Below are 15,068 nucleotides of genomic sequence, written 5' to 3' on the forward strand. Positions count from 1 at the left end.
GAGACAGGGAGGGGAGCAGAGAAAATGTAGAGCTCAATAAATATCAATAAAAAAATAAAGGGATGAAAAAAATAATTTGGTGTATACTGTATATACTGAAATGGAATGTTCTTGCCACAGGACAGATTCTATGAAAACATTGCTGGACACCTTTTCATAAATTCAAGCTAAGGAACCCCAAATCAGAAAGTGGGGGTTGAAGGTGAATATTGTGGCTTGCACCTCTAACCCCAGCATTTGAGGAGCTGAGGCAGAAGAATCAAGAGTTTAAGCATCAATTGAGCTACATAACGAAATGTTCAAAAGAGGGGGAACTCTAAGACAGTATCAATATGAACCCTATTTAGAGACCTTGATGCCCCAGAACCCCCTACTCAGAAAAGAGCTTCAGGAGACAGACTGGAGTATAATTTTTTTCTTTTTATTTGTTGTTGTTTTGGGATGAGGGTTGTGCATGCTGCTGTATGCTTGTGGAGATCAGAGGACAACTTCCTGGATTCAGTTCTCCTCCCATCTTTAAGGTTCTGGGAATCGGACACGGGTCTCCAGGCCTGCGCAGAGAGTTTTTTTTTTTTCTGAACACGGGTCTCCAGCCCTTTAAAAAAATCGTTTAGGTTTTTTAAAAAAAGATTTTATTTATTTATTATGTATACAGTGTTCTGTATTCCTGCATGTGTGACTACAGGTCAGAAGAGGGCGCCAGATCTCATTATAGATGGTTGTGAGCCACCATGTGGGTGCTGGGAAGACTGGCTTGGGAACAGGATCTGAGGGGTAGAACAAACTGACTGACTTAGGCACGTTTTTATCTGCATATATCTTTATTTCTTGGGGGAAGATGAGAGAAGGGAAAAGAAGAAGAAGCCTAGGGGCATAAGGTACAAGGTATAAGGGCAAAGCATCAGACTTAAGGGTAAGGCACCAGGGTAAAAAAGGATAAGGGTTAAAAAAGGCTAAGGGCTCATCTCCAGTTTATATAGGCAAACAGACAAGTCAACAATCCTAAAGTCGGTAACAATGGTATCAAGCATGCATTTTCACAGAGTCACAAGAAACTGGTGGATCTGGCAGGGCGCGCCTGAAGTCTGGGGGGGGGGGCTGTGAAGGTACCCTGCAGCTGGGAACACAACTCCGGTAGCTATGGATTGATTGGCATTAGCATCTAGCTGGTTAAGTTAAAAGTAATCTCTTTTGGGGACCCTGCTTTTGACTCCAGAAATGTGCCCAGGTGAGAATTTTTCTCTCTGAAGCTGTTTTAGTGACTCAAGCATTTTTCCTGTATAAACAGCTAATTTCCTTGGTTATGATCTTATATTAGCTGAAACCAAGGTTTATACAGAATATTATAGGGTTATACAGAATATTAGTAGCCTGTTAAGTCAGAGCAGAAGACCAGATTACACCTTCCGGATTGTGTGGGTAGAGCAGACATGCGCCTCCTGTTTGGGGGCTCCTTTCTCGTCAGTGAGTGCTGTCAATACAGAAAGTTTGTGGGGGACAGTTTGTTTTCATGAAGATTTTGGCTATGGGAACAAGAACTTGACCAAATCCTTTCACACCATGGTGGCTTCATGGTGTGGGGGGGGAGGGATCCGGTTGTCCTGCAGGAAAAGTCAGGTTTATACACCGCTAGGAGACTATCGAAGGGAGAAATGCCACGAGTTCACAAGATTTTTACAGAATTGACAGTGACTTAGCCAAAGGACAGATGTCCCCTGCAGCTCTGCAAACTGGTTCTCCAGGTGGAGTGTGCATACGCACTTTTTAGGAGGACATCCGATAGATCTGTCAGGTGTAGGTTTACTGTAGAGTACTTGTGGGCTCGTCACACGGAAGAGCAGTCAGTGCTCTTAGCTGCTGAGCCATCTCTCCAGCCCCGTGTTTAGATTTTTTAATTTTATGTGTGTGGATGCTTTACCTGCAGATATGTAATGTGTGCTTGGTGTGGATCTAGTGCCCATCAAGGTCAGGAGAGTGTCAGAACACCGGAACAGGTGGTTGTGATTGGGTGCTGGGGACTGAACCACGGCCCTCTGCAGGAAGAAAAAAGCACTCTTAACTGCAGAGCCCAACCCGTATATCTTAAACTTTTTAAATGAAGTGACATATTACTGTGTGTATGTGAGTGCATGACGTGTGTCAGTGTGTGTGCCAGGGCACGTGTGGAATTCAGAGGACAACTTTGTGGAGTCAGTTCTCTCGTTACACCTTTACCTGGGTTCTGGGGATCAAGCTTAGGTTGCCAGCTTGTGCTGTGTTGATGATTAGACTTAGTTATCAGCTCAGCACACGGTATGGTCATTGGGTAGAGAAGCCCAATAGGGGATTGATTATCTAAAGAATGTTGGCTTATGGGCATGCCGTACGCGGAGGTTATCTTGGTTGTGTAGAGACCGGAAGACCCTCCTGCTGTGGTGGCATCATTCCATAATGGGACCCCAACTATGTAAGCATATATATACTGAGGCTGAAAAACTTTACTTCTGCCTCCCGGTCCTGATTTCCACTCCAAACCCAGCTTATACGGTGACATCTTTTTACCTAATCACCAAACAACATCCCCAAAGGGTGGGAGAAAGAACAGGTGCAGCGCCTGAAGTTCCCAGGAAATATAAAGTAACGCTAGGATAACATGCACCCGTTCATTCAAAGGCTTCCTAGAAAATGAAAAAGTTGCTACGGATGAAAACAGAAGCCTGAACCTCCTTGGTTAGTGTGTAAACTAGTGTTTGTTGGTATAAACCATTCGGAACAGGTGTTCGTTGCAGTTACTTAAATAAACACGATGCCTACTTTCTGTCCAGAAAGTCTCATCCCCTGGGCATTTACCTCACAGAAGTGAGTTACACAAAAACATGTATTCCCTGGGCAGTGGTGGTGCTCACCTTTAATCCCAGCACTCTGGAGGCAGAGGCAGGCCGATCTCTGTGAGTTTGAGGGACAGCCTGGTCTACCGAGTGAGTTCTAGGACAGCCAGGGCAGTCACACAGAGAAACTCTGTCTAAAAAAACCAAACCATGCTTTTGAGAATATTCATAGGGGCAGTGAGAGGGAAGGGGTTGAAAGCACTTGCCACGCAGGTTCGCAGACCTGAGTTTGGGCCCTGGAACCCACGCCGGAAAGAGTTGGGTTTCAGAAGTTATCCTCTGACTGTATGGCATGTGCCGTATGTTTTCACACACACACACACACACACACACACACACACACATGTACACGATGGCATGTGCCATATGTTTTCACACACACACATGCACACGATGGCATGTGCCGTATGTTTTCATACACACACACATGCACAATCAAGTCAATACAATTATAAACAACAAAACAAACTGCCCATAGTGTCCCCAAACTATAAGTTCATTCAAATGCTCATTAATATGGAAATTATAAAAATAAAGCTAGGTGTGTTGATCTTGACTTCAAGGCAGGCTCCAGCTATACAGCAAGACTTTGTCTCAAAACAAAACAAACAAACAAAACCCACCACAGTACCTCCAGAAGGGCAAAGAAATCAAATGTGCAGTATCCTTGCGCACCATGGCTGGATCCACGACAGTTGTGTGAACTGGGCGACAGACACAAAGGAGATGCTGTAACATTACACCCCGTGGGGTTCAAACATAGACAAAGCCGGTCTGTGTCAGGATGGTGTTCATTAAAGGGGGAGGCTGCCGGCTGACAGGAAGGAGCCTTTGGTATCTGGTCCCATAGGGGTGTACAGGAAATGTGAAATTAAAAGATTATGTTACAAACTTTTTGTTTTGTTTTATTTTTCGAGAGGATTTCTCTGTGAAACAGTCCTGGCTGTCCTAGAATTAGCTCTGTAGACCAGGGTGGCCTCGAACTCACTGAGATCCTCCTGCCTCTGCCTCCACCACCAGGCTAACTTGTCAACATTTTGCAAGCCATATTTTTAGGAAGCATATATGCTATATAGAACTAGTTAGTCTGCATCTGTTGGTGGGGAAAGGGCCATCAGTCTGACTCAATAGGTAAAGGCACCTGTCAAAGCTGACCTGAGTTCAGTCCCGGAGACTCACAGGGCAGAGCAAGCTGACCTCCACACAGACAGTGGAGTGTGCACACACACCAATAAACACAGCTCATTTAACTTTTTAAAAAAGAGGCATATGTTTGTTTTGTTTGGTTTGGTTGAGATAGGGTCTCAACACAGTTCTAAGAGCTTTTGACACAGACCAGGTTGGCCTTGAACTCATTGGCCCACGTGCTCGCGCCTGCCCACACCTCCCCGGGGCAGGAATTAAAGGCGCGCACCACACCCTGCATAGGCTATTGAAAGTTATTTTTTAGCTGTGTGCAGTGGTGGCGAGCGCCTTTAATCCCAGTACTCAGAGGCAGAGGTAGGCAGATCTCTGCCTTTGCGGCCAGCCTGGTCTACAGAACAAGTTCCACGATGGCCAGGGCTACGTAGGGGTTAAGAGCACTTACGGCTCTTTCAGAAAAGCCAAGTTTGACTCCCAGTACCCACATCAGTGGCTCATAACTGCCTGTACCTCCAGTTACAGTGGCTTTGGCCTCGGGTACCAGCACTCACGGGCATATACCCACACACAAACTCATAGTTAAAAATAATACATTTTAAAAAGGAAAAGCTATAGTGTATATGATGCGTGTGTGTGTGTGTGTGTGTGTGTGTGTGTGTACAGGTATGAGAACGCGCAGGGATTAAGGGACCCTGGGAGACTGTGCGTGACCCCAAACTGCTAGTCCTGCTGAAGCCAAGGCAAAGTAAGAGTCCCGCAAGTCCCGGGTGTACGGGTGTACGTGCTCTTGCTCTTTGTCCCCTGCTCTGTTTAGGCCCAGGACTAATATTTACCTTGTAAACAGGAAATGGGGGAGGGTGAGAAGCAGGCCCAGAGCTGTTGTGTAGAAACGCAGTGCAGACAGGTTGGGAGGGGAGGGGCTGTGTCGGGAAGACCCGGCAGCCTCCGTTCACTGCCACGGTGCCCTTAGAGGGGAAGAAAGAGAAGTCACCCCGTGACTGAGAGCTACCCTGTCTCACGGTTACCCTCGTGCACCTGGACTCACGCGTCTGCACACATCTGCACACATCTGCTCGTCAGTAGCTCCCACTGATAGCCTTCCATTGTGTTCGCAGCCAAGGGTGATGCCCAGGGTGCGGATGAGGAACCGTGTTGAATGGGAACAGAGAGTGTTAGCACCAGCCGCGCTGGCCGGGATTAGGAGCCTGTAGAAGGACTCCTCCATCCACATACATCAGCTTAATAAATGGTAGGAGCGAGTGGATGATACGATTTTCTCCCTAAGAACGTCCATCCCGGTTCCCGGAGAACCTGTCCTCTTGGGCGGCGGGGGCGGACCCTAGGACTATCTCTACCTATTTGTCCCCAAGGCCCTGACCCCCTGACCTCTCCCTTGCACTGATTTCTTCACATTGGTTCAACATTAACCCACAGAGTTAGGACAATCCCTCAGATCCCAGAAGCTGACACACTATGTTGTGCGTCCGAGGCCTGCGGCTAGCTGGCTGCCTGGCTCTGGCTGCCCTGGTTAGCCTGGTACACAGTCAGCATGGTAAGGGACCCTCGGAGGCCTGGGCATGATGGAGGAGTTGGGATTTCCTGGCTAAGACCAGAGAACACAGGGACAGTCCCCAGGTGGACCTCAGACCAGAATGTCCAGCTTTGAGGAGTCGGGTGAACGGGGCAGGAAGGGGTCCCTCTTCTCTCTTTCAGAATGGCAAGTGGGATGGGGCAACTCACAGATTATGTTCAGTGGCCTTCTGGGTACTTCTGCATTCTCTGTCCCTTCTTGGAAGCCAGCTAGGGTAGGCCAGGCTTGCTTCCTACCCCTAATGGCTAAGATAGCCAGACGTCCCTTCCCCACTCCCCGCAGTGTTCCTGGCCCCTCAGCAAGCACTGTCGCTGCTCCAGCGTGTCCGGAGAGCCAACAGTGGCTACCTGGAGGAGCTAAGGAAGGGCAACTTGGAGCGGGAGTGTGTGGAGGAGCAGTGCAGCTATGAGGAGGCCTTCGAGGCCCTGGAGTCTCCCAGTGCCACGGTGAGCCCCGCACTGGCCCCACACTGGCCGCTGGGAGGAAGGGCAGGAGGGTGAGGCAAAGGCCTGGACTCCCTCAGCAGTGGATTGCTGGGACCACAGGAGACATCAGCCTCCACCCCGAGCCCGTTCTGACCCTCATCTCACTGGGCTGTAAGATGGGTACCCCAAATCTGTCTTGGCAACTTTAGGCCTGGGGAGCGCTTCAGCTTTAGCAGTGGGCTCTACTAGGACTGTCTGCCTTGGTGCTACCTTAAGCCTCTCCGCCATGTCTGTGTTCCCTTGTGGTGTGCCCACTTCTCCAGCTTGGAGGAGACCCCGTTCAGTCATGTGTGCTAGGGGACTCTCTCTTCATAGTCTCTACTTCTGAAGTCAAAGTGGGGGGCTAAAGCTGGCTGCAGCGGTGAGGGAAGGCATACATAGTTAATGCCTACGAACAGGAGCTTTGCAGAGCTCCCTCCCGCTCGAGACTCACCCCAGCCCTTGCCTTGCAGGATGAATTCTGGGCCAAGTACAGTGGTGAGTGACCAGTAGGGTTTGCCCCTGGAAGGGAGGCTAGAGCCCTCTCTGGCAGGATTTTCTGCTGCATAACTTCCCCACACCCCCACTCCCCTGCCTCCTTCATCTGTCCCCCCCCCCTTCTAGTCACCTCATCACCTGTCCCCACGGCAACAGCAAGTGTTTCTGCTTTTTTCCCAGTTTGTGATTCAGTGAGGAAAACTCGAGACACTTTCATGGACTGTCTGGAAGGTGAGGGGCAGAGTTAGGGTGGGTGGATGGTGGGGAAGCCTGAGAGAAAAGGAAAATTCGTGACTGGTTACGAGCCAGGGCTGAAGCGGTGCCTCCAGTGCCCACCGTTGCCTCTTTGTTCTGTGGTCAAGGATGTGTCTGGCACTCAGCTAGGCACTCAGCAGGAATGAATTAGTTAGTCTGGGGCCTTGCTCTTAAGGCCTGGCCACCCTGTGCCAGAGCTCTGTCTTGTTAATTCATTTTTCAAAACTTTTTCTTCCTTCCTTCCTTCCTTCCTTCCTTCCTTCCTTCCTTCCTTCCTTCCTTCCTTCCTTCCTGTCTTTCCTTTTTTGTGTGTGTGGTTTTTCGAGACAGGGTTTTTCTGTGTAACAGTCCTAGCTGTCCTGGAACTAGCTCTTGTAGACCAGGCTGGCCTTGAACTCACAGAAATCCACCTGCCTCTGCCTCCCAAGTGCGTTAAAGGCAAGTGCCACCACCGCCGGTTTTGTTTTGTTTTGTTTTTGAGACAGGACTCCCCTAGCTCAGGGTGGCTTTGAACTAGATGCTAAGGATGACCCTAAACTCCTCTCTCCAGTGCTGGCTTCTGTTCTCCAGCCCACAGCTCTCAGTCAGGAAAGCTTTGCACATCTGGCCTTGGTTTCTCTTCTATTCTCCCAAGCCCTCTTCTAGACAGAAAGCTGGCCAGGGACCCTCCTGCTGCTCTGCCAGCGTCAGAGTCAGTAAACGTGTCACGATGTCCCTGGAGCAACCAACACCGCCCGCTGGGAACCCTGTCCTTCAGGGACTTCTCAGAGCCTTCAGAGAGCGGCCTCCCTGCACAACGCTCTGAAACCATGTTCAGTCTAACAATGGGCTCCACTAGTGCCAGGGAACTCTTTTTTCAAAGATTTATTCATTTATTATGTATACAACCTCCTATTATGTATTCTGCCTCCATGTATGCCTGCAGGCCAGAAGAGGGCACCAGATCTCATTACAGATGGTTGTGAGCCACCATGTGGTTGCTGGGAATTGAACTCAGGACCTCTGGAAGAGCATCTCTCCAGCCCCAGCCAGGGAACTCCTTAAGCATCATAGTTTCCTTCCTTCCTTCCTTCCTTCCTTCCTTCCTTCCTTCTTTTCTTCCTTCCTTCCTTGAGTCAGGATCTCATGTGGCCTAGGCTGGCTTTGAACTCCTGATCCGCCACCCTTGGTTGTAGCCTTGGTTGTCTTGGAACTTGCTGCATAGACCGTGCTGGCCTGAAGCTCACAGAGATCTGCCTGCCTCTGCCTCCAGAGTGCTGGGATTAAAGGCATGTGCACTGCCACGATTGGACCCGTCTTTTTATTTTATATGTATGGGTGTTTGCCCGCATGTACGTCTGTGTACCATTTATGTGTCCTGGTACCTGCAGAGGTCAGAAGAGGGCAGTTCCCTGGAACTGGACTTAGTGACCTTGTATGCTGCCATGTGGGTGCTGGGAATTGAACCCAGGTCCTCTGGAAGAGCAGCCAGTGCTCTTAACCACTGAGCCACCTCTCCAGGCCTCATATTTTCATTGCTTACTCAACAAAAAAAAAAAAATTGTACTAAGCCTTCGGTGTGTGTCAGGCACTGTGCTGGGATTGGGCGCTGGGGGTTTCTTCTTGTAGATAGCATCTAAGTGTAGATGAGCTGGCCTGGAGCTTGCAATCTTGTTCAGCTGGCTGAGTACTAGGGTTATAGGGAGGAGCTGGGGACTCTGAGAGCATACATTAGTCCTCAGAACAGAGATAACAAACATTGAGGGACTCTTGGTAAAGCCGGAGAGAGCAGAGAGACAGTCAGTGCCAACAGAGTCAGAGGTAGCACACCAGAAGAGCTGTGCCTGGCTTTGTGAGGATGAGTTGGTGAACAAATCTGAGAGAATTCTAAGTGTGAAAACTGTGTGCAAAGCCTACGATAACAGGGGCAGGGAGACTGGGCCCAGATTAGAACTGTGTCTGTCACGATTGTCCCGTGGCTGTTGTGGAGTAGACAGGCCTACTACAAAGGCACAAAAGGCACGTTGGTTATCAGTGGTGGACCAGAGGGAGTCTGGGACAGGGAGGTAGACCAAATATTCAGAGAAGGTCTGGAGAAAGTCCTCAGTCCGCTGCGGCAGACTCAGGTGTGTGTTTCCTTAGGTCGCTGTGCTATGGATCTGGGGACAAACTACATTGGGAATGTGAGTGTCACCCACTCAGGGATTGAGTGCCAGTTATGGCGGAGCCGCTACCCACACAAGCCTGAGTGAGTGCTGGGCAGGCCTGTCTCCTCACAGGCCAGGAGGGGAGCCGGACACGGAAGGCCGGACACGGAAGCCGGACACGGAAGGTCCCTGAGCTCCCTTCTCTTCCAGCATCAACTTCACCACGCATCCCGGGGCCAACCTGCAGGAGAATTTCTGCCGCAATCCGGATAGCAGCACCCAGGGACCCTGGTGCTACACCACAGACCCCACCGTGCGGAGAGAAGAATGTAGTGTTCCTGTCTGCGGTGAGCTGGGCCCGAAGCAGGCCAGGCCAAGGCCTAGAGTCCTTCAAAAGGCCTGGCAATCATGAGCTTCACAATGCTGACCACCTTCAGAGCAAGCGGGAGAAGTCAAAGTGAATGGGCCTCTAGGCCAGGGCATTTGGGAGACCTGGGCAGGCTGCCTGTCACCTCCTTTTCTCCCTCCCAGTCTTGGTTCCCTCATGCTCCAGGCTGTGGTTGTGTCCTGCCAGGCACTCTCCCCCTGGAAGCCTTACCTCATCACTGCAGTCACACTTCCTTTGCGAACATCACAGATGAGCACATTAGGCTCTGCCCTGGGGGACTGCTGTGACCCCTCCCGTGGGTACCTAGTCTAGCCACAATAGTGCAGACACCTTGCCTGAGGGGCATACCGCAGCAAGTGTGTATGTCTTATACCACTGAGGCACGGCTAGGTGCTCTGAGGTTCACTCTCCCGGTGTGTGACTGGGCCCGCTCGTCTGACCGTCCCCGGACCCCCGCTCGAGTGAGTGACTGTGCTAATGAGTGACAGGCTCAGCTGAACCCCACTCCTTGCTCCACTGTACCTGCACTGGGCTTGGTAGCTCCTTGAGGAAGTCCCTCCCACGCATGGTGATGGGAAAGTGCAGAACAGTGAACAGAAATGCAGTTTGGAGGCCTCAGGGCTGGCGCCGGTCCTGCCTGCCTCCATGGTAGGACTGACTGTGGCCATCGTCAAATGTCCGTGTGAATATAAGCAGAGTGCCGAATTCTGGGGACGTGGTTTAGTTGTACAGCGTTTGGCTAGGATGCACAAGGCCCTGGGTTCAAAACCCTTACCGAAAAAAAAAAAAAAAAGAGAGAGACTGGCTTGGCAGTGCAGATCTATAATCCCAGCCACTGGAGAGGCAGGGGACAGAAGGATCAAAAGTTCAAGCCTTGGGCTGGACACATGGCTCAGCCGTTAAGAGATTCGCTTCTCTTGCAGAAGACCACAAATCAGTCCCAGCGTCCATGTTGGGGGGCTCACAACTACTTGTAACTCCAGCTCCAAGGGATCCAAAAGAGTTTTGGCCTACACACAAACACACACACACACACACACACACACACACACACACACACACACACACACACACATACACCAAGACATGAATAAAAATAAAAAAGATAAACCTTTGTTTCAAAAGTTCAAGGCCAGCCTAGCAATTTTGTGCGACCCTGTCTCTAACTCAGTGGTAGAGAACATCCCTTCCTAGCTGCAGGTTCTTTGTCAGCGATGTTCCATCCAAGACAGGTCTTAAAGCAAATCACCAATGCTTTTAAGTGATCTTAACAAAACAGCCGCCTAGACTCTATCTCTATCCCACTTGCGGGAAATACATTGTAGGCCCACTGAAATTGACCTGTCCACACAGTCATCCTTAGTAGACCCAACAACACAAAACCTTAACCTGGAGTAGTGGCACACACATATAATCCCAGCACTTGGGAGGCAGAGGCAGGCAGAGCTCTGAGTTCAAGACCAGCCTGTCTACAGAAAGCATTCTGGGAATGTCAGGATTAAAGGCTTGTGCCACCATGCCAGGCTTGTCCTGTGTATTTTAACAGTCTCCTCTCAAATGTTGGGGAAGTTAGGCATGTGTGGCCTATTGAGGGGGGATTGCTGAGTCTGGGGGTGTTTAAGCTGTCTCAAGTCACACAGGTGGAATCCACCAGGATAGGGGTTCAAATCTTCCTCGGGTCTGCGAGTGTTCCCCCAATTTTGGCTTCTGTGTCCTTTTGCACCAGGCCAGGAGGGCCGTACAACTGTGGAGATGGTTCCCCGCTCCGGAGGTTCCAAGGGGAACCTGTCACCTCCACTGGAGCAATGCGTCCCTGAGCGCGGCCGGCTGTACCAGGGGAATTTGGCTGTGACAACGCTTGGATCCCCCTGCCTGGCTTGGGCCAGCTCACTAGCCAAGGGCCTGAGCAAGTTCCAGGACTTCGACCCGGAGGTGAAACTCGTGGAAAACTTCTGCCGCAACCCTGATGGGGATGAGGAGGGCGTGTGGTGCTACGTTGCCGGGCAGCCTGGCGACTTTGAATACTGCAGCCTCAACTACTGTGGTGAGAGAGCTCAGGGGCAGAGGACAACGGGGTTCATTAGCGCCTTGCAGAAGCCTGGCGAGGGGTAGGTCCTGTTCTCATTTCATAGACGAGTAGAGGGAGGTCCTGAGAGGCCGTTGCCTGCCTGGAGTACCTAGGCTCGTAATCTCGGAGTCAAACGCCCTCCAAGGCCCGCGGGGGGCTTGGGAAGGTCTAAGGTCCCAACGCTTTACAGAGGAGGCGGTGGGAGAGGAGATCCAGGACGAGGAGGAGTCCATCGGGGGGCGCACCACGGATGCCGAGTTCCACACCTTCTTCGATGAGAAGACCTTCGGCTTGGGCGAAGCAGGTGAGGCAGGCGCGTGTCCGCGGGACACAGGGCTGGATAGCATGGTGGACCCCTCACCATTGGCCTTGCTCTGCAGACTGTGGCCTTCGGCCTCTGTTCGAGAAGAAGTCGCAGAAAGACAAAACGGAAAAGGAACTTCTTGACTCTTACATAGATGGGCGCATCGTGGAGGGCTGGGACGCTGAGATGGGTATCGCCCCCTGGTGCGTCCTGGACTGAGCTGCCGGCCAGTGGAAGGCCTGCCCACCCACTCACAAGCTCACAAGCTCTGGCTCCACAGATGCCCTGGAGCAGCTCTGTCTCACTATCTCATAGTTTTTCTTTTCTCTCTCTCTCTCTCTCTCTCTCTCTCTCTCTCTCTCTCTCTCTCTCTCTCTCTTTTTTTTTTGGGTGGGGTGGGGTGGGGTGGGGGCAGGGTCTCCTGTAGTGGAGGCTGACCTTGAATTTCTGATCCCAAAAGCCACCATCCTAGCCCAGCAAGTCTTAGTCTGGGCCTTTTTTCCACCTCCAAGGCTGCCTAAAGACTCAGGCCCCAGCTCCTAATGCTCACTACTTCCCCTGTAGGCAGGTGATGCTCTTCCGGAAGAGTCCCCAAGAACTGCTGTGTGGGGCCAGCCTTATCAGTGACCGATGGGTCCTCACTGCTGCCCACTGCCTTCTGTACCCACCCTGGGACAAGAACTTCACCGAGAATGACCTTCTGGTACGCATTGGCAAGCATTCCCGCACCAGGTATGACGTTCGTGGCTGATGGTGACTGGCTGGGATCTGCGGGCCCTTAGGTGAGATGTGGCTGTATAGCTCCACTGGGAAAGTGAGAAAGCCCATTTAACCATGCCCAGACCACTCCAGACACTAGAACCTGGTGCCACTTTAAATTGTGACTCTTTGAACAGTACATGTGCCCATCTTGTGCTGGCCTACGTGGCTCAAAAGCCCCATGTAGATATTGGACTAGGAGGAAGCTGCCAGAGGGCTGCTAAGGAAGGGGTCATCCTGCCTCCCAGACTTTGAGGGCAGACTGTAACCTTCCTCAGCGGGCTGAGTGTTCTCACTGGCGGGCCTACAGCTCTTGGCCTTTCTGTTGGGGTCTGCACAGGTATGAGCGGAACATTGAAAAGATCTCCATGCTGGAAAAGATCTACATCCACCCCAGATACAACTGGCGGGAGAACCTGGACCGTGACATCGCCCTGCTGAAGCTCAAGAAACCTGTACCGTTTAGCGACTATATTCACCCTGTGTGCCTGCCAGACAAGCAGACAGCAGCCAGGTCAGCACTGGGGCCTCAGCTCGGATTCTGCCTGGGTTCTGGACCTTGGGGCCTGGCACACATTTGCAGGCTGCAGATTCATGGTCTGAATGCAAACGTCCTTTTCTTTGCTAAATTTTTAAAAAAAAAATATTTGTTATGTATACAATATTCTGTCTGTGTGTATGTCTGCAGGCCAGAAGAGGGCACCAGACCTTATTACAGATGGTTGTGAGCCACCATGTGGTTGCTAGGAACTGAACTCAGGACCTTTGGAAGAGCAGGCAATGCTCTTAACCACTGAGCCATCTCTCCAGCCCCTCTTTGCTAGATTTTTAAGTGTTGGTCTCTGGGAAATAGAGTTGGCAATCAGGAAGCTTCTGGATGCTGTCAGAGCCAATTCTCATGGGGTCCCTCTCTTTCCCTGAAGCTTGCTCCAGGCTGGGTATAAAGGGCGGGTGACAGGCTGGGGCAACCTTCGAGAGACGTGGACAACCAGCATCAGCGAAATTCAGCCCAACGTCCTGCAGGTGGTAAACCTGCCCATTGTTGAGCGGCCTGTGTGCAAGGCCTCCACCCGGATCCGCATCACTGACAACATGTTCTGTGCTGGTAAGCCTCAGGTCTCGGGCCAGGACAACGGGGACAGGAGCTGGAGACTTGGGACATGCTATGGGTACAGGCCTGGGCACTTACAAGTCAGATGACTCCAGGCAAGTGGCTGACCTTTGACGGCCAAAGGAAGGTAAAAGTTCCCACAGTGTGAGATGTGAGGACAGGGAGAGTGTGTTGGCCTGTGGCCATTAATTCCTGCTCAATATATGTACTTCAGCGGAGGTACTGGGTAGGGAAAGGGCATTCATCCAGCCACTCAACACAGTTCTTGAATCCCTATTGTGTCCAAGACAGCAGATGAGGGTGCACAGGATAGGCCCAAATAGATGGTCCTGAGGATGCTTCCTTCCTAGAAGGGAGCATGCCAGCCGAGAGCATCAGTTCTTGATAACAGCTCTGAAGAGGAGAGGACAAAGTCAGATAAATACAGGGGTCAGAGAGGGTTGCAGAAGGCCTTTCTCAAGAAGGTGGAGGCTAAGCAGAGACTGGAAGAAGTGAACGGAGAGTCGGACACAGACGGGGGTGTATGATCCTGGTACAAGGGTCCTGAGGTGCAGCAGGGAGGCAGGTGGGGTTGGAGTTCTGTAAACCCAGCAATCCTCCGGGACGAGGTTAGAGAAGCCAGGTGTAGTGGTGTACATCTGTAACCTCAGCACTGAGTGAGTGGAGGCAGGGGAATTACAGTCAGCTTGGGGCTCACTTGGGCCACAGTAGACCTTGTTTCATAAAAACAAGCAAACAGCTGGGCATGGTGGTTCACACCTTTAATCCCAGCACTCTGGAGGTGAGGCGAGGAGAATCTCTTGTGAGTTCAAGGATAGCCTGGTCTACATAAAAGTTACATATGGGACAGACAGGGCTACACAGAGGGACCCTGTCTCAAACAAAACAAAACAAAATCCAAGTAACAAATAAGAGTTTATGGGTATTTTTATTGGAATTGGTATTACGTTCACAAAACATCTTTTTAACGTTGAGTATAATTCCATTCAAATAAGGCGCAGAATGTTGGCTCACTCCAGTGCTGTGGGAGCTGCTCCTGTCTCAGCTCTCCCGGCTCTGCTGTCTTTCTGGAATACTGGGGTGTCTGCGATCTTTTTGTTCTGTGGCACCTTACTTTAGAGATTTGTGTTTCATCTCATTCTCTTCCAGCTGCACAAAGACTAGTTAGGGATTTGACTTGTTAAATAATTAGACCTATTGCTTGTCTCTAGGTGGTGGCACATGCCTTTAATCCTAGCACTTGGGAGGCAGAGGCAGGTGGATCTTAGTTGAGTTCGAGCCTGAATCTAGGACAGCCAGGGCTACACAGGGAAACCCTGTTTCAACCCCACCACCACCAAAAAAAAGAAAAGAAAAAAATTATTTTTCTGTAATATTAATTCCTACTCTAATCTTTTATAAGGTCGTGTGTGTGTGTGTGTGTGTGTGTGTGTGTGTGTGTGTGTGAGAGAGAGAGAGAGAGAGAGAGAGAGAGAGAGAGAGAGAGAGAGAGAG

General features: G+C 50.8%; 1 protein-coding gene across 1 annotated transcript in view; it reads left to right on the forward strand.

Annotated features, from left to right (window-relative positions):
- The first annotated feature begins 5,444 nt into the window (after positions 1 to 5,444).
- Positions 5,445 to 15,068, forward strand: part of F2 (coagulation factor II, thrombin) — a 12,271-nt gene continuing 2,647 nt past the window's right edge. The window contains exons 1-12 of the mRNA XM_050124215.1: positions 5,445 to 5,562; positions 5,884 to 6,047; positions 6,539 to 6,563; positions 6,744 to 6,794; positions 8,940 to 9,045; positions 9,155 to 9,291; positions 11,059 to 11,376; positions 11,591 to 11,704; positions 11,781 to 11,907; positions 12,269 to 12,436; positions 12,804 to 12,977; positions 13,387 to 13,568. Coding sequence (XP_049980172.1) covers positions 5,484 to 5,562; positions 5,884 to 6,047; positions 6,539 to 6,563; positions 6,744 to 6,794; positions 8,940 to 9,045; positions 9,155 to 9,291; positions 11,059 to 11,376; positions 11,591 to 11,704; positions 11,781 to 11,907; positions 12,269 to 12,436; positions 12,804 to 12,977; positions 13,387 to 13,568 — 1,645 coding nt within the window. The 5' untranslated portion in view covers positions 5,445 to 5,483. The remainder of the gene's footprint in view (positions 5,563 to 5,883; positions 6,048 to 6,538; positions 6,564 to 6,743; positions 6,795 to 8,939; positions 9,046 to 9,154; positions 9,292 to 11,058; positions 11,377 to 11,590; positions 11,705 to 11,780; positions 11,908 to 12,268; positions 12,437 to 12,803; positions 12,978 to 13,386; positions 13,569 to 15,068) is intronic.

This window comes from Alexandromys fortis, unplaced genomic scaffold, assembly GCF_014885135.2.
Source record: "Alexandromys fortis isolate MF-2015 unplaced genomic scaffold, M_Fortis_MF-2015_v1.1 scaffold_222, whole genome shotgun sequence".
NCBI lineage: Eukaryota > Metazoa > Chordata > Mammalia > Rodentia > Cricetidae > Alexandromys > Alexandromys fortis.